Raw genomic sequence first — 24,641 nt, 5'->3', positions numbered from 1 at the left:
GGGCTTTGGAGTTATTCCCATACTCCCAGTTATTATGCAACTGTGCAGCTTATGATTATTCTGAACTTTACCTCATCCCCAGCCATTACAGTTGCAGAGTACTTCATAAAGCACATCAAGGGCAAACTAAGATATGGCCTGATGCTCTCTAGGAAGTTGTTCTGAGGAAGGATGAAGAACAATGAAGATGGTGAGCCTTGGCTTACCCAGAGCACTGAATGTGACACGAAACAAACCTACACCTCAGGGAAGTGCTCTGAACTCAACCCCCTATCCTGTGGAAATGGCTGATAAAACTATGAGGCAGCAGGTTTACCTAAGTTTTTTAATTAGGCAACTATGTGTTTTGTCAGAAAATTTACAGTGCACTTAACTAAAAGAAGGATTATCTTGAACTGCACTAACCTTCCAGTTAGTACCCTTTAAAGATCTTTATGATTCTGGAGAAAGCTCAGAAGCCATCTGTACACCAAAGAACAGACTGATGGTTACCAACACTGCAAACCTGGCACTAATACAAACTGCATACCTTGCAGGAAAAGCTTATTTCAAGGGAACACCAAGTAGACAATGGAAAGCTGCAAGCAAAGTATCTGTACGTCTTGATAAAATCATAGTTGAAATACCTTGAAAAATGGAAAGATTCCTCTGGAATCTCCCTTTTGGTAACCTTAAGTCATTTGAACCATACACTAAACATACAGTCAGCCCTCTGTATCCTTAGATTCAGAACCCGCTGAGATGGAGGACCCACCGTCTGCGCTTTTATTTAAGGGACTTGAGCATGAGACGATTTTGATACCCACAGGTGGTCCTGGAACCAATCCCCAGGGGATACTGAGGGACCAGCATCAAGCACTGTGCTAAGCTCCTGTAAGGTGTTATTTCATTTACTCTTCAGAACAACCTCGAGACAGGGACCATTAAATGTCTTCATTTACAAATCAAAAAAGCGAGGTTACAGAGGCTACAGAAGGTACCTGGGAAGTGGTAAAACCAGGATTTAAATTTGAAACTCCCAGATTCAACAAGTGTTTTGCGTCATAATACAGTTTTACTATATTAGTAGTAGACTTAAAAATTTTTCTTATTGTTCACTATGGATGTTTTAAAATGTGAGGGTTAAATCTTGTCTGATTAAGGCAAAGTCTCTAATTTCTACATGATGGCTACTCAAAAACATCTTTTAAAAATCATTGTGATTGGACCCAGAATAATTTGTTTAGGTTTGTACATTTGACTAATTTGTTCTGTAACTCACAGGAAATCTTAGACTATTAAGGGTAAGCACTGTTTATTTGCCTTCTAAGTTCCTCAAATAGTAGTTAAGCTTTTTATGTAATAGGTACCCAAAAGGTAGACTGAGTCAACTGAATAAAGCTGAGTAGGGTGAAGTCATATAGTTTCCCAAATTGGTTTTGAAACTTTTAATATAAGAAAATGTATTCCAAAATAAATATTCTGTGGTTCTATTATGCTGTCTTCAACATTATGTTATCAAAATGCTTTAAAGTAGATAGATTATAAAAAATGAATAGGGCTTCCCTGGTGGCATAGTGGTTGAGAGTCCGCCTGCCGATGCAGGGGACACGGGTTCATGTCCCGGTCCAGGAGGATCCCACATGCCGCGGAGCGGCTGGGCCCGTGAGCCATGGCCGCTGAGCCTGTGAGCCATGGCCGCTGAGCCTGTGCGTCCGGAGCCTGTGCTCCGCAACAGGAGAGGCCACAACAGTGAGAGGCCCATGTACAGCAGAAAAAAAAAAAAAAAAAAAAAAGAATACCTGAATTTAAAGATATACCTAAAATTCAAAGCTATGTAAATACTTTCAAAATTAGTATAATTTTCAAGGGAATTAGATGTGATATTTTCTTGCATCTGTATTATTACAGTGATTTTATTAGATAGGTCTTGTGAAGGAACAGTAGAATTAATTTTGCAAAGGTTAAAGGGAATCTGCTGTCTTTGTCAATCTTGGAAAAGAATCTGCTGTTGTATCTCCTGGCCAATGCTAACTACAGATGCAAGTTAAATTCAAAGACATCCTGGCTGGTGACTGTGGGGTGACACTGCCATCTAGTGGCCATTTTCCACTGCAAGGGACATCCCTCTTACGGGCCATGCTGTTGCTGAAGAGACTGGATTATCATCAGGTACATGTACCTAAGAACCCACTTTCACATCTCACTGGATTATAAAGTCTTTGAGGGAGAAACCATGCCTTATGTATTTTCTTTTTTCCTGCACCCAGTGAAGGGAGTATAGCTGAATGTGGGGCCTAGTTAGGGACGATGACCCCCAATCCAGTTGAAAATCCACCTATAACTTTACAATCAGCCCTCGCACATCCACAGATTCCGCCAACCTCAGATCACGCAGTACTGTAGTATGTATTTATTGAAAAAAAATCTGTGTATAGTGGACCCTCGCAGTTCAAACCCACGTTGTTCAAGGGTCAACTATATTTGTTATCTTTGACATGAAATATGTTCTTGACCCACCCAGTTAAGAACATCAGAAAGAACTGTTCACTTCTCATCCCTTCTACTTCCCCCCACCCTTAAGTCTTCTACTTCTGTTCAGGCTGCATAAAAACTGGAAACTGTAAAAATCATGGTGTGACTATCTCAAATTTCTGTTCCCATGACCACATTACCAATTTAAGTAGCAGAAAATAAAAGGAGACATAGCTTGTTTACCCTTAATACAAGAGACTAAAAAAATATATGGCAGTGAATTCTTCCTGTGGCTAAATAAAATGCAACCAAGTCGTTAGCAGATTTTCTGAAAGATAAACATCATTGTAATTACCATTCCAATAGCTACACTTTAAAGTGCTAGACATTGTTCTAAGTGCTTTCTGTGCACTGTCTCATATAATCCTCACAACAAGGCTACAAAGTAGTTATAAATCCAATTTTAACACTAAGAAAACTGAGGCAGAGAAGGAGAAAGAGGGAGAGAGAAATGAGACTTGCCTAAGGTTGTTTCCACTAGTAAGTGGAAAAGCTGGAATATGAAACCAAGCAATCTACCTGTTTGTGGTAGAGAACAAAACCAGGCAAAAACAGTGATATTTCGATTTTAAAAGATACTCAAGGGCTTCCCTGGTGGCGCAGTGGTTAAGTCCGCCTGCCGATGCAGGGGACACGGGTTCGTTCCCCGGTCCGGGAAGATCCCACATGCCGTGGAGCGGCTGGGCCCGTGAGCCATGGCCGCTGGGCCTGCGCGTCCGGAGCCTGTACTCCACAATGGGAGAGGCCACAACAGTGAGAGGCCCGCGTACTGAAAACAAAAAACAAAAAACAAAAAACTCAAATATTCCTAACAAAAAATTACTTGGAAAACTGGGTTGCTTTAGCAGAATTACTATACTTATTCTTTAGAAGACATGTACCGAATGAGTCAAATTTATTGATGAAAGAGGGTTTACTTATCTATTTATATATATATATCTGCCTTGGTGCAAAAAATACTAAAGGTGGCTTAAAAAGGGATCATAGTAACTTTTTGAAAAATATTCAACTTCTTAAATATATTACTCTCCCCAAAAGCTAGCTGCTTCCAAACTTGATTTAATATTTTGCATGTTTTCTCTCCGTTGCTTTGTAAATATATTTGCTTCTCCTTTCTGTAACCGTCGTCTCACAGCTGATTTTTGCTGTTTTGTCAACTGACGCTTCACCTTCTGTTTCACCAATTCCTGGAAAGATTTCATGAATTAGTATCACTGATAATGGAACATTTTGATAAGGAGTAAACATTCAATAAAACAAAGATTTACACTGCTAATATTTTTCAACTTTCTGTTAAAAGCATGAGTTTTAAAAAATTCCAAACACTGACAGTACTATATTAAACAGCAATAAGAGAAAACACCAAACTGTTATAAAATAGGAGGAATTAAATTCCTAACAGAAATACAGATTACAGCAAAAAGTAGCACATAGTAGTGAATAGTCACATTTCTTTAAATAACAAATCATCATAGTGCCACCTAGTGTCTATCAGGAAAACTGGGAAAAACCAACCAACCATAATCCCCAAACCCAACAAGATGGAAAGAAAACAAAAACAAACAAACAAAACCAAAACAACCTGTTTATTCCTTTGCTTTCTAGGTAAAAGGAGGCATGGTTTTGTAGTGGAAAATTATGTTTGAAAGCATTTACTACTGGTCAAATATACACAAGAGTGCCTTCATAACTTCAGGTGTAGAGATGACCTGATGGCAGCAGTTACTCATGGAAAAGTCCTCATACAGTTTCTGGGAGAAACAGTATGTTTTCACACGGTGAATGATCATAAATTCAAATTATTTCTTATCACTTAAGACACAGGCTGCCAATGTCAAATGACTTACAAGATGAAGAATAAAATCTGAATATTCCGTTCACATCATTTTTTTTCCTCTGAAGCAGCCTGTTTAATTGTGTATAATCTTGCATCATCCAACCTCTCCTAAAAAAAGAGTGAACGCTGAAAGGGTTGAAGCAAGGGTCTCTTAATATGCTCCACCCCATGCTAGGTACAAAGAAGCATTTATTAAAAATCTGTCAAGTTAAAAAATTAAACATTAATGGATTTGAGAGGTAAAAAGGAGCTAGAAAAACCAGTCTGCCTAATGCACTGTTTCTTGGACTGTATATGTGTAATATAAAACTCTGGATCAGATAAGTTAAATGCAGACTTCAGATATTTTACATAGTTAGGCAGACAGGCTTTAACAAGTTATCCCTCTTTATTTTAGTCTAATGATTCTCAGTGGGAGGAAAAGTAAAAGAAGATAAAGCGAAACAGAAGAATAAAAATGCAAGTTCCTGCAGAGGCTGATATCCCAGGAGATGCAGTTCCAGGAAGGCCAGAGTCTTAGAAGCACCTGGTTGCTATCCCAGAAATTTCATTACTGAAAGCATTAAGATTGGCTGAAAGTTTAACACATGAGTGACTGGCCTCTAGGACTTTTCTCTACCCTAGGAAGCCAGGCAACTATCACAGCCTCCTCACCCCAGCAGGAGACCAGAAACCTGAATCAGATCAGCATCGTCTTAACTATCACCAAGAGAACAAAGCAATACCTTCAGAATTCTGAAGGTCAATTATTTCCAAACCACAACTCTAATACTTAAATTCTCAATCAGGTGTGAGGACACGATAAAAAGACATTTTTAGTAATAAAAAGTCCTCTCCCCCACCCAAACTCACTCAAAAAACTACTAAAATCCGTTCTGCCACATAAAAAAGTAAACTCAGTAAGGAAAAGAGATAAAACTAGGAAAGAAGGTACCCAACAGGAGACTGAGACAACAGTAGAACATGCACCACATTTAAACTAGAGGAGTTCAGACAGAGGCCTCTGGGATAGTTCCAAGAAAAAAAAAATCAATTTATTTTCTAAATATTCTGCTTGAACTTCCCCTTTGTTCTTTACTTCAATGAGACCATAAGATAATCATATCAAGCAGCTAAAGAAAATAAGGAGGTAATGAATCACTATGCATATACCTCCTAATTCAGAACAATTTACAAATCCTACAAGGTTAATAATTTTCATGTTAAAAAGTGGGAGAAAAATCCACACTAGTATATTTTTTTAAAAAAATGATGAAATGCGAAATAAAATACAGTTGATCCTTGAACAATGAGGGTGTTAGGGGCATTGACCCACTCACTGTGCAGTCAAAAATCTGAGTATAACTTAGAGTCAGCCATCTGTATCAGAGGTTCCTCTGCACCTGCGGATTCAACCAACCACAGATCATATAGTACTGTAGCATTTACTATTAAAAAACCCCACATATTGAAACCAGTGTTGTTCAAGGGTCAACTGTACTTCTGTATTATTTCAAGGAGTACGTGAAAAAAATGAATGAAAATCATGTACTTTGTTATTGTTTTGCTGTTTGTTGCTATTGATGGTGGCCATGTATGTATTTTTTTAAAATCAATATACCTTAATGTTTAGTTGGAATTTAATTCTGTTACATATGAGAAAGAACAGCATTCATAAATGGCAACTTTGCCAATAAATAGGGAACTATAAAAGTATTTTAAAGAGGAAAACAGATTTACAATTTCAAAGAACACAGAGCAAATCTTTTAGTTTTGCAGACACGAAAACAACAATCATCAAATTAACGAAGGTAATAAAACAGTTTTTTTTCTCCTGACCCTTTAAAAAAAATGGAATACGACCTCAAGGAAAATAGTATGACCAAATTCCCAAAAGAATTAGAAGTTAACATGGTCAATTTGTTTCCAATGATTAGAGGGAAACCTTTTTGATTAAGCTGGCTAGAGAGATCTTTTCCCCCCTTAGACTAAAGGCAAATCTGTATTTTATAATCCAGTTTATTATAGGCTTGACCCCATTTGAAATATAAGTTCCTTCTGTTAGCTGTAAGTTAAATGGCATAAAGACAAGACCTAAAGACAATGTTAGTGTCATCATCTTTATATACAGAAAAGAGCATAACTTAGAATTTAAGAAAGTAGCAGGAGTAATCTAACTTTTCTTTATATGCAATTGCCAATTTTACAACACTGTACTGGGTTGGCCAAAAAGTTCATTCGGGTTTTTCTGTAACATCTTACAGGAAAACCCTAATGAACTTTTTGGCCAATCCAACAATTAGATATAAATGCACTTACGTTTTGAATCTGATAAAATCAAAGAAAGGAGGGTGAATATATCTCAATAAGTACAGAAAAATATCAAAGCCAAGAATGGACAGGCAATCATAAAGTGAGAGAAATTCTTAACCAAGACAGGTGATAATACTTAAAGGGAGATATTATCTTCCATCATAATTAAAAGATGTTTCAAAGATTTCACAGACTTAAATTTTATGTTCAGAAAATCAGGTAAATTATGAGGCCATCAGAAGAATATATAAAATCAGTGCATTTACAGAATTTTATTCTTTTATTTTGGTCTCACAAGTTCCAAATGTTTCTATTATTGAGTAAAGATACCAGTACTACTAAAAGTGCACTATATTAATAAAACAGAGTACTGTTATTTTTAGCTTATTTTTTGATAACTGATTTAATTTTGTAAATGTCCCATATTACCCTCCACAGGGTGTACATTTTAACTTGTTAACAATATATCTGAACTTAAAAAATGAGAAGTTCAGGAAAAAACAAAGTTCTTTCCCTGTGAATTCACTTTCTAAATAATAATTTGATTTCCTCCTTTCTACCTTCTAAACTGACTTTCTTCTTTTGCTCATTTTAAGTAAAGTTATCAATAAAAACTAGTTTCAATGGTATTCAACTTAGTACCTTCAACCAGAAGGAAAAAACCTACCACACCAATTATGTAATTTTATCTCTGCTTAAAATCTACAAAGGAAACAAACTGATTCTTCCTTCCGGGTAGCCAGGAGAAATGGCCGACAGGCATAAAAGCTCATCGGTAGGAGCTGGACTATACGTTCATTATCCTGTCCAGAAAATGTCCTTTATGAAATTCTTTTGGACATTTGTTGCTAAATATCCAACAAAAGCTTGAGACACTGAAAGTTTTACAATTACCTATTTTCCTCTTTCACAATTTAAGAACAAGCTAGCTAGCGAAGCTCGTGCATTTTCACATTTGAGGTGCAGTGCTGTCACTAGCTGAGTAATCTTGAGCAAAGTCATGTAACTTGTCTGTGCCTCAATTTCCTAATTGTTAAAATGCAGGGACAAGATCACATGAGAATCTACAAAGTCCCCCTTGGATTTAAATTTCTATGATTTTAATCTTTCAAATTCAAGCCAACTTACATGCTGTGTTTTCCCTGAAAGCTCTGATCGTTCCAGCTAAAAGTGAAGTGAACCCTCTCTATTTACTAAATTTGCACTTGTTATCAATTTTATACTATCAACATGTGAAGTCCAAATGGCCAAGGTGGTCCTGTACATCATCTAATCCTCAGAGCACCTAAGCTTAATAATCTGTCCACAGTGGTGCTAATAAACACCTGGGAAATGTTGAATGAATAGTTACCGGAGGAATTGTTGAACAGCTTAACACACTGCCCACAGAAGTAACACTCAGAGTTCTTGTTCTATGTTGATTAGTATCTTCCATATTTTCTTCATCTCTAAAATTAAAATCAAAATTTAGTTAATTTTTAATAGTTAATTATGCTTAATTTATATCATATTACTACTTTGAAATACATAAAGCCATATTTCATCAAACTACCCTAAATCTAAAAGTTAAATTTTAGATCTTTTGCTAATCTAAGCTGAGGCTGATTCACTAATATTTGTCCAAAAAAAAAAAATCTTAAAAGAAAAATAACATATCAGTAATTTTAACTGTACATTAACAAATAAGTACAGAAGGTTCAAAGCATGAGGGAAAATTCACTGTAAGTAGATATTTTAAGAGAGCACACTTACTACATGTTTATTGGACTATACATTAACCAAACATATATTAGATGAATAATTATTAAAAAATACAAATAATTCACCCATCTAAAACCTCATCAACTTATCAAGAGATCTTATTAACTATTTGAAAGTAATCAGTTTGAATTTGAAAGCAGAACTGCTTAAAATTGAATAAATAGGCTGTCTAGCATAAGGCAATTGTAGAGGGTTATTTGAATTTTAACTATAAGAGTTATTTGCTTTCATTTTGCACATGATGATGCAGAATATAGCTGTCATGTCATTTGACAAAAACATTCATTTACCAGAATCAAAGTCTAGGTCTCCAGATTAAAGTAAAACACCAATCAACAGAAGTCTATACCTGAAAGGCCTTAATTCTTTGTTTACTGATGACAAGGCAATCGTATGAGGGCACTCATCTTCATACTCCTCAGAGCCCATGAGGATTCCACCTTGACCTGTCTTATCATCTTGCCTGGTGTCATGTTCAGTTCTGCTATTCTCCTCAGAAAACTCAGTTACAGAACTGTTTGTAACAACCTGCCCTTTTATTTCTTCTAAAGGCTGATTGAATTCAGTCATTTCAAAACTATGTGCATCAGCACTGTCCTCTGACAAACTGTCTTCCTTTATCTGTTCAAGGTCTCCAGATGATCTGTAACAGCAGTCAACTGATTCACCTATAGAGTTCTGTCCACTTTCAATATCTGATCTACAGTCCTTTGCTTTTTCTGATATCTCTTCATCAGAAAATGAGAATTCAGATCCCTCCTCTGTTTCAATATTTTTATCATCTGGACCTACTGGATGAAGTAGTTCATCATCTGCCTGCATTTCCTTTGTGTAGCCGCTGGCAGAAACCTCTACATCAAGAGAGTCCTCCCTCCTAGGAAAAGAAAAGAATGTTATGCATTTAGAGAGCGAGAAAAAAATCCACCTGACATGAATTAAGTATTTAGTGTTCTGATAAATTACGACTCTCAAATGAGTTTAACAGTTTATATATTTTAAAGGTTTTTCTCTGCCTAAAAGGTAATACTTAAATCACTTAACTACACAAATGTAAAGGACATAGCTGGTTGTCATCTAAGAATAAAATGACTGTGAGGGACTTCCCTGGTGGTCCAGTGGTAAAGAATCTGCCTTACAATGCAGGGGATGTGGGTTCAGTCCCTGGTCAGGGAAGTAAGATCCCACATGCCGCAGGCCAACTAAGCCCGCACGCCACAACTACTGAACTCTCATGCCTCAACCAGAGAGCCTGTGTGTGGCAAACTATAGAGCCCACACGCTCTGGAACCCGTGCGCCTCAACTACAGAGCCCACATGCCCTGGATACTGAGCACCACAACTAGAGAAGAGAAAACCCGCACGGCACAACTAGAGAGAAGCCTGCACGCCACAAGGAAAGATCCCTTATGCCTCAGCAAAGATCCTGTGTGCTGCAACTAAGACCCGATGCAGCCAAAAATAAATAATGAATCTTAAAAAAAAAAGGAATAAAATGACTGTGAAGAGCAACAGATATTAGTAGAAAAGTTACAGAAACTTCAGTTGATACTGACTTAATAAATTAACTTTCAGAGGAGGCTAAAGATTTTAAGTTATGTCAATCATCCCAGAAAACAATATCTTAACTATGTATACAAAATGAGAACATTTGGCTGTGTGAATTTACATATAATTATGTTCCATGAATCAATTAAATATAGCTCCTATAGTAAATAAAGGAAAAACACAATTTCTGATAAACACTTGGCTTGATTCCTTAAAAATGGGTTATTCACATAGCATCTTATATTGAATAAGCGTTCTCGAATTTATAAGAAACTAAGTAGGTTCCTCCTCCACATTCAGTAAGGTTAATGGACCACAGGTAGGCATAGTTTTTAAGTTTCATTTGTATATTACATAGCAATGATACAGAAAAACAATAATAATGAAAATTTTTTAGATGAAAGTGTTAACTTTTAGAACTAAATAAATCTGGTATTCAGAATTCTATCATTTTATGCAACATAGTATACAAACCTGATATCACTAAAGGTTGGGAAAAGCTCACTTTCATAGCTGAAACGTTTCATGAAGAAATCTCTGATGCATTTAACATCTCTGTCAAAATACCTGCAAAAGCAAGAATCATTTTTTATATAGCCTTTGTTGTTCATCTTTTTCCTTATTAGCCAAAGACAACATCCTTGCTATGACATTCTTGTTGTTACATGAAAGAGAAAAGGATGTTACTCAAAAGAAAAAAGAAACAAATCAGCTGCTGGTGTTTGAAAAACTAAAAGCCCAGGAACAAGGACTATAAGCTGTCAATGGCATACAGTTCTTATGGTTAGAAAACTCAAGGTTTTCCCATACTGTGAGACATATATATGAATCCCAGAAAAAAAGATAAGGGCCTGCAGTTTGGGGGCAGATTTCTACTATCGCTCTCTAGTTTCCAGTCTGTCTGATTATAGTTCCCATCAGCTTCAGCTATGTTCACTAGAACCTCTAGTCAACTGGGAAAGGTGAAGACAAAAATAAACTAGTGACTCATAAGAAAAAGTTTGGGGACTAATGTTATGTTTATATTATCTTTATTACCCATTAGCTAATATGCAGTAAACATCTATAGGATATAACTGATACTGTGGCTTATAAATAGTTATCTGGAGACATGTTAATCTGGACTGAGAGTAGAAGGACCTCTGAATATCAGATTGCTTTTTAGGCTACCATAAAGCAGCCAGAACAGATTGAATTCTCTAGAAGGTTTCCAGAAAGGGAGAATTAAGAGACAGGATGACATGGAATTGAGAGAACAGAAGAAAAAAAATACTCAATCTTAATTTGATTACACTCAATTGCATCATAGAATACAAACACATAAAGTAAAATATCCTGTCATATTTCACAATGTGGCTGTTTAAATGGTCAAGTAATATGAGAAATAAGATTATCACAGTATATGAAGTGATTCTGCCCTGTGTCAGGGATGAGGTTTTACGTGAATTCCTTTCTCTTATCAAAATAAAAGCTAAAAACAACATGAGAGATATTACCAGTCTGGTAACTGAGTTCAGTACAAAACCGTAACTTTCATCAAGGCCATAAAAAATTATTAAATTATGCCTGGTGAAGCCCTCTTGGAGGCAACCATGAAGCAGAGAGAAAAGGGGAAAGGCAGAGAGGATGTGGTTCTAGGGTTCCTCCTTCCATGTCCCTACTTCTTCTGAGCAGGCTTTTGTTTTAAAAATTGGGCTTCCACCTAAACGTTTCTTTGAATAAAGAGTTCCATGGCTGAGAAAGTTTGACTTTTTCAAGTCTGTCAGGTTACAAGAGTAATTCAAATTCTTTTGATGATTTATAAAAGTAGGCAGTTTCTTCAGATTTCTAATATACAGCGTTATTTTAATGAATAGGTTTTAAAAACTGTATCAAAGTGCATTTTTTTTCAGTTTTAAAATACCGAGGAGTAAGAAAAATTCTTAGTGGGAAAATCAGAGCATTCTGACATCCCAATTTTTAGACTCTTAACATCAGCCACTTCAAACCAGTTATTAACCCCAATGACAGTATGACAAAGCTTAAAAATTATTAATAAATAAAAGATGACTGCATCACACATAAACACAGTTACATCCAGAATATACCATTCAGCATTGGTATGAGAAGTTGAAACCATCTGTGGAAAATCGATCATGGTGATGTGGTCATCTTTATCCAAAATGAGATTGAATTCATTGAAATCTCCATGAATCAGCCCATGATTTGCAAGTTTAACAATTAGTTCCATAGCTTCATCATATACTGATGCAGGATCTTCAACATGGTGTATCTGACATCTGAAAGTGTTAAGTGTGAAAATGGTTATTTGTCCTCATTTATGATTTTAATGAAAGCAAGCATGTGTGTATTTACATTTAAATATTATTTCCATTTCATCATGCCTCCCTAGCAGTTTTCTCTTCAATCCTACCAGCATACAGATATAACAGCTTAAAAAAAAAAAAAAAAAGACACAACCCATTCAATTCTGTATCTTCTTCCCAGTACACCACATTCTTTCTTTCATCTTAACAGCCAAACTCCTCTACTTGTGCTTTCTCCAATTCAATGAGCACTCTAATGAGCCCATTTCAAGCAAGCTTTCATTCAACCTTGTTCCAATGAAATAGCTCTCGTCAAAACTACCAATGACTTACATGTTGCTATATCCAATGGTCAATTCTCCACCTTCATCATTATCTGGTCTGTCAGTTAACCTCTTCCCCCTCCTTGAAGCAGCTCCTTTCACTTGACCCTTGGTACACTAACTCTTCAGGCTGTCCTCTTTCTGCACTGATCATTCCTTCTTAGTTTTTTTAGCTAGTTCTTCAGCTTTTCCCTGACGTATAAATTTTGGAGCTCCTCAAAGGTTAATCTTAAGACCTATTATCTTAACCATTCTTGGTGATCTCATACAGGCTCATACACAGACTTCAATCTAGACTTCTCTGAGCTTCTGGGCATCTCTAACTTACCATGTCCCAAACTGAACCTCTGATTCTGCCCCACCCTCTAACTCCAAACTGTCTTTCTGCAGTCTTTCCCATTTCTGTAAATGGCAACTTTATCCCTCCAATTATTCAGGCCCCAGATCTTGGTGTTATCCTTACCTGCCCCTTCCTTTATATCAATACAATCCCAAACAAATCATGTAGGCCCTGACTGTAAAACATATCCAAAATCTGACCACTTTCCATCACCTTCACATCTACCACTCTGATCTAAACTACTATCATCTCTTGCTTGCATTATTACAATAATTTCCTAACTTTTCTTCCTAATCCTGTCCTAGTCTCCTTTCAGTCTATTTTCAATACAGCAGTCAGAGTGATACCATTAAAACATTAGTCAGATCATGTCTCTTCTTAATTCAAAATCCTCCAATGGCAGGGAGTTCCTTGGCAGTCCAGTGGTTAGGACCTGGAGTTTTCACTGCCACCAAAAAAAAAAAAAAAAAAATCCTCCAGTGGCTTCCTGTCTCAATCAAAATAGTCCTTATACTATTGCTACAATGGCAATCACATTAGGAAATATAAATGTATCAAATCAACCTTAAAGTTACTGAAGGTTGTATGTCAAATATATCCTCCCCACCAAAATAAATAAATAGAACATCCTTGCAATGGCTTACAAATCGTCTGCTGTCTCTGTGATCTCATCATTTACAATTTCTCCCCTTACTCACTCAGCTCCAGCCACAGTGGCCTTCTGTTTCCTGAACATGCAGGCATACTCCCATTCCAGGATTTACGCATTTGCTCTTGCCTCTGCCTGAAATGTTCCTAGATATCTGCATGATTTCCTCTCTCCTTTCAGGATTCTGCTCAAAAATCCCCTTATCAAGGAGACTTTTCCTGGTCACTCCATGTAAAATAGCAGCCTCCTACACCCACCCACCTCAACACTTCCTGTCCTCCTTACCCCACTTTATTTTTATGCATGGCATTTACCACCATCTGATGTATCAAATATTTCCTTGTTTAGCTATTTCCTGCAAGTTTCCTTCCATCAGAAAGTAAGCTCTATGAGGGCAGGGACTTTGTTTTGTTTACTGGGGAGCCTAGAACAGCGCTTGGCACATACTAGACTGTTTATTTACTGACTGAGGCAGAGAGTATAAAATCCATATTGTCGGGCTTCCCTGGTGGCGCAGTGGTTGAGAGTCCACCTGCCGATGCAGGGGATACTGGTTCGTGCCCCGGTCCGGGAGGATCCCGCATGCCGCGGAGCGGCTGGGCCCGTGAGCCATGGCTGCTGGGCCTGCGCGTCCGGAGCCTGTGCTCCACAATGGGAGAGGCCACAACAATGAGAGGCCCGCAAAAAAAAAAAAAAAAAAAAAAAAATTGTGGTAAAATCCATATTGTCAGAATGAAACTGAATTTTCAATTTGCCTTTAAGTCTACTACTTTATGTTAATTTCTAACCTCCCAGAAGCAATATTCCATTTACAAAAAAAAAATTATTTTTTAAAATTGAACCTTATAATTATTTATTAGGACTGAAGGTTCCAAGAATTATACTTACAGAGGATAGCCTTTTATGAGTTCCATGACCACTGCATGGCGATTATAATCAACTGGCTTTGGAACTGGAAATTTCCTTTCATACAATGCCTAAAATATAGCAAAACAGGTAAAAAGTAATGAAAAGGTCATTAATTTTTAGGGAACAATAAAATTAAGTGTACCTGTCCACAACCAGAAAAAAAACATGTAAGCCTTTACAAAATTACAGTTAACACACGATTATTTATGCATGGTTTATTCACTGCACAGAAGGAGCTATACATAAAAACAACATTGTAAACCAGTTTTTGTAATTCATTTTTTTTTTTTGCGGTACGCGGGCCTCTCATCGTTGTGGCCTCTCCCGTTGTGGAGCACAGGCTCTGGACACGCAGGCTCAGCGGCCATGGCTCACGGGTCCAGCCGCTCCGCGGCATGTGGGATCTTCCCGGACTGGGGCACGAACCCGTGTCCCCTGCATCGGCAGGCCGACTCTCAACCACTGCGCCACCAGGGAAGCCCCTGTAATTCACTTTTTTACCAAACATTCATTTACTGAACATTTACTAAATATTATACACTGTGCTAGGTTTACAAAAATGAGTGTGAAAATGTCTCTGCCTTCAAGAAGTTTCGTCTCTTACAATATGTATATCTTCTATTTTGTAAGTTTCTGTCATTTCCTGGGAGTGTGCTTAAAAAATTCAAATGGAAATAAATTGTAATTTAGGAAATGTTCTGTCTTCTGGCATATCAGGAAATGAAATATTCCAATATATTAGGCATTTCAGTTTATACAGCACTGACCTTTTTCTTCAGACCACAATATACAATGTAAATCTATTATGTGACAGGGCCTTTGTCATTGATACCTGAATCACGCCAACAGTGGTTCTAGTTCTTGCTACCACACCAAACCTTTCTTCAGTGTACCAATACCAACTAAGATGCTTGCGTCAATACTCCATTTTAAAAAAACTACAATGGCTGTAAATATTGACTTCAGTCTGAGTAACTTTTCCTAGTTTTCAAAACTTTTTAATCCACTTATCCAGTCCTAGTTCTCTCAATACTCTGTCCAATAAACACTCTGGAGTGTGATCAAGACAGTCACCTTAGTGACTGTCCCCATACACACAGGGCTCACACGAATATTCATGTCTTTGCCATTCTGGTTCCTTTGCAAAGTACACTGTCTTATTGTCTTTTCCTTACAGACAAATCATATGCAACTCCATTACTCTACTCAACTCCCACTCACTTATGAAACCTCCTTCAACGATCATTCTACTCTACAGAAGATTCTCTAAACTCAACATATAATTTGACATTTAAACTGTTCTGTTTTAGGTGTGTTCATGTTATCTTTCCAACTTTAAGACACACTGCACTCGTTATTTCTTTGGTATCCGCTGTTCACCTCCCCCAACAAAATACTTAATATAGAGGTAGGCACACAGCTGACACTCAATATATGCTTACTAACAGGGTTAATTTTAAGAGCTGTCTACTCTACTTCCTACCTTCTTTGGACAGGAACTGAACTATTTCCCTCTCCCCAAAGATTGTCTGCTTGGCCATATATTTGTTATTTTTAAATCCAAATGGTTTTGAACATGCTTTGGCAGCTCAACAGTATGTGACAACTCTAACTATTGTCATAGTGGTCTAGTCCTTGTACCATAGCTTAACCCTTAAGTTATAGCTCAATCTTATCTTATTTTCGCTTAGGAAAAGAGAGAATAAATTTAAGAAGCATATTTATCCACAACCAGGCTCTATTCCTGTGCCTTCATATAAAAACTCCAAGAAGACACTTAATATAGTTTGGGGGAAATGTGTAACAATTCCTACTAAACTGCCTACTTACTATCACAGGATACAAACCATTGATATAACACAAAAAACACAACATGTATGGTATTGATATCATTTACTTATACTGACTAGAGGATTCTTCCCTCAGGATTACTAAAAATTTAAGCACATGAATTAAAATAACCTACTCAAAGAACATCAAACTGAAATTCCCAAGAAACAACAGGTCATACACTGGAGTGACTTTTAATAATTCAAAATTTTAAAAAGATAAGTTATAACAAATAAATCCTACTGGAGAGAATAATAAGAATGCAGTTATTTTCTAATTTAAATTATTAGTGAAGACAATTAATTTGGTTATTATTAAAGATATTTAGTAAATCTATGTTGAACTTAATTTGGAAGGTAAAAGGTTGAAAACTAAAGATTTTTACCATTTCTAATATACATACAAATTCATAAATTGACATTTCTTCCATTGAGGGAAAAAAAAATACCAGTCAACTTACCTGAGAGACTAAGGTTTCTACAGAAGGTAATTATCTGGTGTTTTCAATTAGAGACAGACATATGCATAGACAGGTATAGATTTACATTCACACATACATATCTGTGAGGCAATTACATCACTATTTATTTCAGGCTACTCTATCTTGTTAATATTGTAGAATACAAGTTGCCTTTATGCATTTATAACAGCTAAAAATACCTTTGCGTAGAAGGAAACCACGAGAAAAACAAATACCAGAAATAGTCTAAAGAGTTAAAAAGTGACTGTTAAGGATTGGGACTAGGAGTAGGGATATGAGGAGGCAACAGACTGATGCATGTCACTACAACCTTTTAACTACACATATTGTTTGGTTAAAAATATAAAATTAAAAATACCTTCATATAAGCAAATTCTTTCATGGCAGAGAGACGAGATAAATAAAGCCAAGACATGTTATGCCTGTGTTTATGATAATCACGCTTGTTTTTCAGATTTCGAAAGGAGGTTCTTCCCAGTCTGTGAAGCTTTAATGCAAATTGCTGCCCTTCTTCATTTGCAACAATGTAAATATCTAGAGTCAAAATTTTAAAAGGATCATTATTATATTTTTATTCCAGTAAATTTAAACAATTCCAATTTTCTAACTTTGGTTTTATTTGTTCCAAATTTTATCTTTCCTAATAACTAGAAATAGTTACCATTCAGCAAAATTCTTTTTATTGTAATTTTAATTACAATACAAAATGATGACATGTATTAATATCTACTACAAAAGAAAACAGGGATGCAAAGGTGTCAAAGGTTACTGCTTCCAAAGATGCTCAATGCTCAATTCCATTTAGTGGGAATACATCTAATTGTTGCTTAGTGTCCTACATGTACGAGCAGTGATTAATAATATCTTCCTTTTCAACATAGGACTTGTCTGGTGGTCCAGTGGTTAAGACTCTGCGCTTCCACTGCAGGGGACATGGGTTAGATCCCTGGTCGGGGAACTAATCCTGCATTGCCACGCATCAGGGCCAAAAAGAAAAAAAATTCTTTCTTTTCAACAATGTGAAGTTCAATTCTTAAATTGCTTCAATGAATAAATACTGAGTATCCAAATATAATCCTATAATAATCAGAATGGAGATCTTCCCATAAATATTCTATCAAACAAGTTGCTATTTTAATACTAACATTTAGAACATGTCCTAATTACTCATGAGAGAAACAGCCTCTCATGTTCGTGAGATTATAAATTGACACAATTTGGAAGGAAATTTGGTAATATCAAAATTTTGAATGTGCATAACTTTAGCTCTAATAATTTAATTTCTAAGACTGTAATACTTGGCAACTACAAGAAAGACACCTCTGCTAATATGAAATGATGTCAGGGATGCACCAAGTGGAAAAAAATCAAGGTGTAGAATTGTAAGTACAGTTTGCTTTCACCTATGATTAAAAAGATATGTGATGTATATACATACATCCTCAGTACATTATATACTTGTATTTACATAGAATATTTCTAGGATATGTACAATATTAATAAATAGTGATAGCTTTGGGAAGTAGTAACAGGAGATGGAGACCTGGGTTAGGAGTTAAGATTCACTTTTTACCGTACTCGTACTCTGTTTTGCAAGTAATGAAGTTCTTAAAAATTAAAAGAAAGCCATTTTTTTAATTGAAAAAAATTGGACATAAAAAAATTAAGAGGAAAAAGAGGTGTTTCATTACATCATTTTATACATTTTTACACACACACACTCCCGTATTTAGTAAGTCTAATATTACTTATTAAATATATACCATACTCTGGATATTAATATAGTAGACATACAAACCATATGAAGTACCAAAACAACCTCCTTTGGAATAGGTTTCCTAATAGTTTTTTTACTTCTAATTTTAATTTTTTTTTTTTGTGGTATTCGGGCCTCTTACTGTTGTGGCCTCTCCCGTTGCGGACCACAGGCTCTGGACGCGCAGGCTCAGCGGCCATGGCTCACAGGCCTGGACGCTCCGTGGCATGTGGGATCCTCCCAGACCAGAGCACGAACCCGTGTCCCCTGCACCGGCAGGCGGACTCTCAACCACTGCGCCACCAGGGAAGCCCTAATTTTAATTTTTTTGCTCTCTCAGTTTAAAGTATGTAACTATACAGCATAAACTTTGTAGGACAAAAAGTAGTGTATAAGAGAGCATGGCATAAAGAAAATCTTTCTCTGTTCTTTATTTTTACTACACATAAAAAACCACTACATAGGTATTTGTTTAATGCTATTTTAGAATTTTTTTCTGTGGTTCTACACATATCTAACTTTGCCCTGTTGATCATACTGCTGTGATGGAAAGTGTGGTTTTTATAACTTCCTTGTGATACTTTTTAAAAAAAATATTTATTTATTATTTTTGGCTGCATTGGGTCTTCGTTGCTGCGCGCGGGCTTTCTCTAGTTGCGGTGAGCGGGGACTACTCTTTGGTACAGTGCACGTGCTTCTCACTTGGGTGGCTTCTCTTGTGGAGCACAGACTCTAGGTGCTCAGGCTTCAGTAGTTGTGCACGCGGGCTCAGTAGCTGTGGCTTGTGGTCTCTAGAGCACACGCTCAGTAGTTGTGGCACACGGGCTTAGATGCTCTGCGGCATGTGGGAACTTCCCGGACCAGGGCTCGAACCCATGTCCCCTGCATTTGCAGGCGGATTCCCAACCACTGCACCACCAGGGAAGCCCCCTTGTGATACTTTTAAAAATTATTACAAATGTTCAATTTATCAGATATTAAAATAAGAACAAATAAAGTATTTGCCAAAGATCTCAGTTATTAGAGGAAAACCGATTCTTGGTATAACTGAACTTTCAGTGATAGACTTATGAAAAAACAGTAGTTTACTAAACTAAGGGTAATTTCAAAATCTGTATTGCTTTCAGGCAACTTTTCAATTTACTGTTTAGTTAGAAAAATAGAAAAGATGAATCCTTTCTCAAGGGGAAACATAAACTAAAGCAAATAAAATGCACTCAATAGTACTATCAGCACTTACCAGATTCTTTGCCAACACCCATCTGGTTTCCAACAGACTCAACCACCTGTCTAGAAGAAAGTGTTTTCAAAGCTAGGTAATCATAGCCTGCATTTGTCAACCGATAGCCCTGGACAGCTAGAAAAAATCAAATGAGAAAGACCATATTTTAGTTACACTGTACCATCAAGTCACATCAGGTCAAGAGAAAAATTTAAACAAGGGAAGTCTTAGCTGGAAAAACACTAGCTACGCAGACTTATGAGTGTTAGCATTTCTTGCTGTAATTTTTATTTCTTCTCTAGAGCAGTGTTACTCAAAGTGTAACCTACAGACTGATACCAGTCTATAAATGTTTGTTACTAGACTGTGACAAGTTATAGAAACTAAGTGGTTCAAAAATTTTTGTATCAATTTGACTAAGTTATTTTATGTCTTCAATTCTAATAAGAAGGAATTTGTGCCTGTATTTTGTCAGTTTTTTATTTTTCTAGTAATTATTTTTATTATTTTATAAAGGTACGGATCCATAATAGATGGAAAAAGAGAAACTCATCCCTCACCACTATGGTTTGAGAGGTAATGCTCTAGAGTCCTTTGGCAGACTGTACTTGCCAAAGACAGCAACAATATCTTAATCCCACTTGTTCTTCTGCAATTGGAACTTGCTAATCCCCTATGAGGAAATGAAGGCTATTTCTCTAGCCTCCTGGATCTGGGTGGGCCCTGTGATTGCTCTGACCAATAGAACATGGTAGAAGTGTACTGTGTCAGTTCTATGTCTAGTGCTTTCCTAGTCTGGCAGCTTCCACCTGCTTTTTGGAATACCTGCTCTGGCGGAAGCCAGTTACAGGGAAAATCACAAACGGTGCCTCAAATACTTACTTTTCGTTCGCTCCCAAGCTATAAGTTTATGTTTTACTAGTTCTCTTAAAACTTTATTACAACCACCATGTTTAAGGCTGGCTATAGAAGCAACCAAACTGCAGGGAACAATTTCATGGTTCTTCATGCCCATTTCAACCTGCAATTGAAGAAATCAAAATGCAATCATAATCAACATAGAGCTGTTGTCTACCAAAACCTTGTGAAAAACTTAACTTCTCCGTCAAACTTTCCTGACCATGCAGTTTCCCAACCAATTGTGAGACATAATTATTACCTTGTCTACACATATTTTAAATCACAATTTGGTATTTAATCATTGATATTCATATTCTCTCTCTCTCTCTACTATACTATATGCACTTCAAAAGTATGAATTGTGAGTGCTTAACATAGTTACTAACATATGGTATGTACCAAAATACGTATTGACATCCAAATATTTGTGTTTAATAACTACAGATATTCCAGGTATTTATTAAGAAGGTATTTAATGAGAAGATATGAAAGGACCTGAAATGTAGACCAAAAGTTTTAGATTTTATACTAAGGAAAGTAGGAAACTCATGAAGATGCTTAGGCAAGGGAGATTTAAGGGTTGTTTTAAGGATGTTAATCTAGCAGGAATATGCAAAGTGGTTTAGAGAAGGCAAAAACTGGAGGTGCTGTATTGGAGAACTAAGACAACAGTCTGGGCCAGAGAAAACAGAAGCCAGGACAGGGAAGAGGTGGTGGTAATGGAGGGAAAGAATTAAAGAAATTAGTATGGGAGGGATTGGCACTGGATGTGGGAGGGTAAAGTGAATGAAGAGTCAAAGGTGAAGTGAAAAGAAAGAAGAGGCTTTAAGATAGTAATAATTATTATTATTTTAATAGAGTTTGGGAAAGGAGTGAAGGGGTAGACAAAGTTGATTAATTTGATATGAGCACACTGAGTCTGAGGTGTTGGAAGGTCCTTCATGGAAGGTACTTCAGATGAAGATGTTTAAGGAAAATTGGAAAGGCTGATCTGCACTTGGGAATGAAGTCATAACTACAGGGAAAAAATCGTCAATTACTTGATGGAGGTAAGAGATAAAGTCATACATAAAGTGGATGTGATCATTAAGCGAGAGATAATGGAAGAAAAAGGAGGGATAAGGGACAGAACTTCGGGGGGGGGGGGAATTCACACTGAAAGGTAAGGGCAGCCAGTCAAAGTATGATTATTGATGTAGGAGGTGCCAGAGAAGTAAAGGGAAGATGGTCAAGGAAAGGTGGCCACTGATACCAAGACTAGTAACACTCAACTGAGACTGAAATATTTAATGAATTAGGCCATTCCTTGGTGAGCTTCAAAAAGAACTTAAGAATTGCAAAAATAAAGTTTTGGAAGATAAATCTGGCATCGTTTTGATGTCCCAACCAAAATCTCACACTTTAAACTTAACTAATCTTCCATGCTTTGTTCTGTTTCTCCCAGCCTCTAACATTCTCGACTCCCCTATTTCTGTCAGAGGCATTAAGGAGTGAGTTAATGTGCTGAGGAAGTAGAGAAGGAAGGTATCTTTTGACAGTAGGTATTTAGAGAAAGTGTGGCTGAATTTCAGAATCTATGGGAGGAGAAAGAAGTGTCTTCCAAATTTTACACTGAATTTGCATTTGATAGTTTATTCCTTAAGAAATGCCTATTTAAGCAAAAAATAATAGCTCCTAAATAAATGTGTTTTATTCTGCAAATGCCTAATCTATGTGTTGATCTTTGTGCTATAAGACTAAGACCATAAAATCCGTTTTTGTCACTTCCTTGCTTAACAACATTCAGTGGCTCCCCTATACTTAGAATATATTCAAAATTCTTTACCAAGGCTGCATGACTATCTATAGCACATGATCTGGCTCTCACCTTTCCCAGTTACATCTCCAACTCTTCAGTCTCTTGCTCACTATGCTCCAGCCACACTGGCCTTTCTAGTCTTCAGAAATTGTTCCTGCCTTGGGGCCTTTGCACTCACCACTGTAGCTTCCTCTCCCTTCAATTCTTTCCAAGGACTTCACTGGACCGGCTCCTTCTCATTCAGCTGTTATGCCCGCCCCGCATTCTTTCTTTTACTTAGCAAATATTTATTCAGTACCTACCAAATACCAGGAACTTTATAAAAACAGACAAGATTCTTGCACTCGGGCAGTCTTCTCTGACTAAAGAATTTAAAAACAGTATTCAGGCTCCCTGCCTCCACCATGAGGGGTCTCTATTCCGTTATTCGCTTTATCATCTTCATAGAACTTATTATCTTCACATTATCCCTTATTTATTCGTTTACTTGATGATTTGCCTCCTTCGTCTTGTCTGTCCTGTAACCCGTGGAATTCTCTAAAAGGGTTACTACATATCCGATAAGTATGTGTGGATTGAATGAAACTGAAGGAATGCTAATGTGACTCAATCTGTGAGTAGGGAACTCAATGCTATCAATTACTCTTCAGGATTCTTAAACCCTTCTCAGCTGGTCAGAAGCCCAGGATCAGAGAAGCTTCCCAGGCTACAGAGATTCGATGTGGCTCTGGAGAAGGGGAGCAAAATAGGAAGGAAAAGAGGGGTCTTTGCTTTACTTGGGGGAAGATAAAAAGCTTCTGAACAAAGGCTTTTGAAAAATCCGACTGTCCGGTCTTTTCCCCATTCCCAACCTCGGCCGCGTACCAGGGCCTAAAGCGCGCTCAGCTCCCAGCAAACTTGGAGGAAGAGGAAGAGCACGCGCGGTAGAAAAGGTCAGGGGAGAGGGGAAAATGGCGAACTTCTTACCGCGGTCAGGACCCTGAAGTCATCCCGGCTCATGTAACGCAACTTGGCCACATTCACCTTCCCCATGGCGGCCCCGGACCCAGGCCAGAATCCTGTTTCAACAACCAGACAGCGATAGGAAAGCTGACATTCCGGCTTCTCCCGCGCCTCACAGCGGCCGGGCGGCTCGCGCCTGCGCAGCTTATACTACAGGTCCTTGTTACTAAAAAGAGGTACCGTTCTCACTGACTTGGGGGCAATAAAACGTCTTCTGAGTCTTATGAAGCATATAGTACGGAACAAAGCAGAGTATTTTTTTGTAAAGTGATTTTGTTATGTGGCTTAGTCGGCGGACTCTAAGTGCTCTCTATCATACGCCATTTATTTTTCATATCTGTCAGGACCGGCTGCTTAAAGGATGCGACCCGCCTCTAAGAGCAGAGTGGTAGTTTAATGGGAGGAGCACGTTTAACAGCAACTCCTACTTTAGGCGAAGTGACTTCCACTAAGAGATGGAGAAAATGAACCTGAGCCGGACGCCGGACAGTCCAGGAGGTTAGAAATAGAGTAACCACACTAGCAGGCCCCTGTCTAACTGCGCATGCTCAGGACAGGGGCAGACGTGGTTAAAGTGAACTCTGGCGTCTGCTCACTACTTGGTTTAAGTTGGTCCCCGAGACTCCGGAGTGCGCCTGCGCCTGCTGGGGGGGGTGGAGCCTGGAGTGACGTGTGGGGGCGGGGCTGTAGCCGGCGTCTCTCCCGCGCTTTTCCAGAAAAAGTGTGCATTTTGACGTTTCCGAGCTTACCTACGTGGGTTGTCAATTGAGGACCCGATTTAAGGGCTTTAGGAGAACTGCCGACACCCGCCCTGGGACTCCAACCTACGGCAACAAAAATGTAGCCGGAGCGGGACCGTAAACATCTTGCACCCCGACAAAGAGGGTGCGTACTCTACTATACTTTCTTACAAGTATAACAAAACTTGTATGATAATGTTTGCATTTATATCTCGTTTCATGAGCTATATTTTAAACCTTTAAAAGGCATAGGCTTACCTGGTGTTGCAGTGGTTGGGAGTCCGCCTGCCGACGCAGGGGACATGGGTTCGTGCCCCGGTCCGGGAGGGTTCCACACGCCATGGAGTGGCTAGGCCCGTGAGCCATGGCCGCTGAGCCTGCGCGTCCAGAGCCTGTGCTCCGCAACGGGAGAGGCCACAACAGTGAGAGGCCCGCG

General features: G+C 37.8%; 1 protein-coding gene across 1 annotated transcript; it reads right to left on the bottom strand.

Annotated features, from left to right (window-relative positions):
• Positions 1 to 1,859: 1,859 nt before the first annotated feature.
• RIOK2 (RIO kinase 2) lies at positions 1,860 to 23,587 on the bottom strand. The gene is made up of 10 exons (XM_060009111.1): positions 23,430 to 23,587; positions 20,648 to 20,786; positions 19,784 to 19,900; positions 17,146 to 17,321; positions 14,456 to 14,544; positions 12,037 to 12,228; positions 10,424 to 10,516; positions 8,754 to 9,278; positions 7,995 to 8,091; positions 1,860 to 3,701 (listed from the first exon to the last, which is right to left on the bottom strand). Exons 1-10 carry the CDS (start codon positions 23,493 to 23,495, stop codon positions 3,537 to 3,539), a joined length of 1,659 nt encoding a protein of 552 aa, XP_059865094.1. The 5' UTR covers positions 23,496 to 23,587; the 3' UTR covers positions 1,860 to 3,536.
• Positions 23,588 to 24,641: the final 1,054 nt, after the last annotated feature.

Source organism: Delphinus delphis, chromosome 3 (assembly GCF_949987515.2).
Source record: "Delphinus delphis chromosome 3, mDelDel1.2, whole genome shotgun sequence".
Taxonomy (NCBI): Eukaryota; Metazoa; Chordata; class Mammalia; order Artiodactyla; family Delphinidae; genus Delphinus; species Delphinus delphis.
Note: the sequence above shows the minus strand (reverse complement) of the source record. Positions and strands in the feature narration are given on the sequence as shown.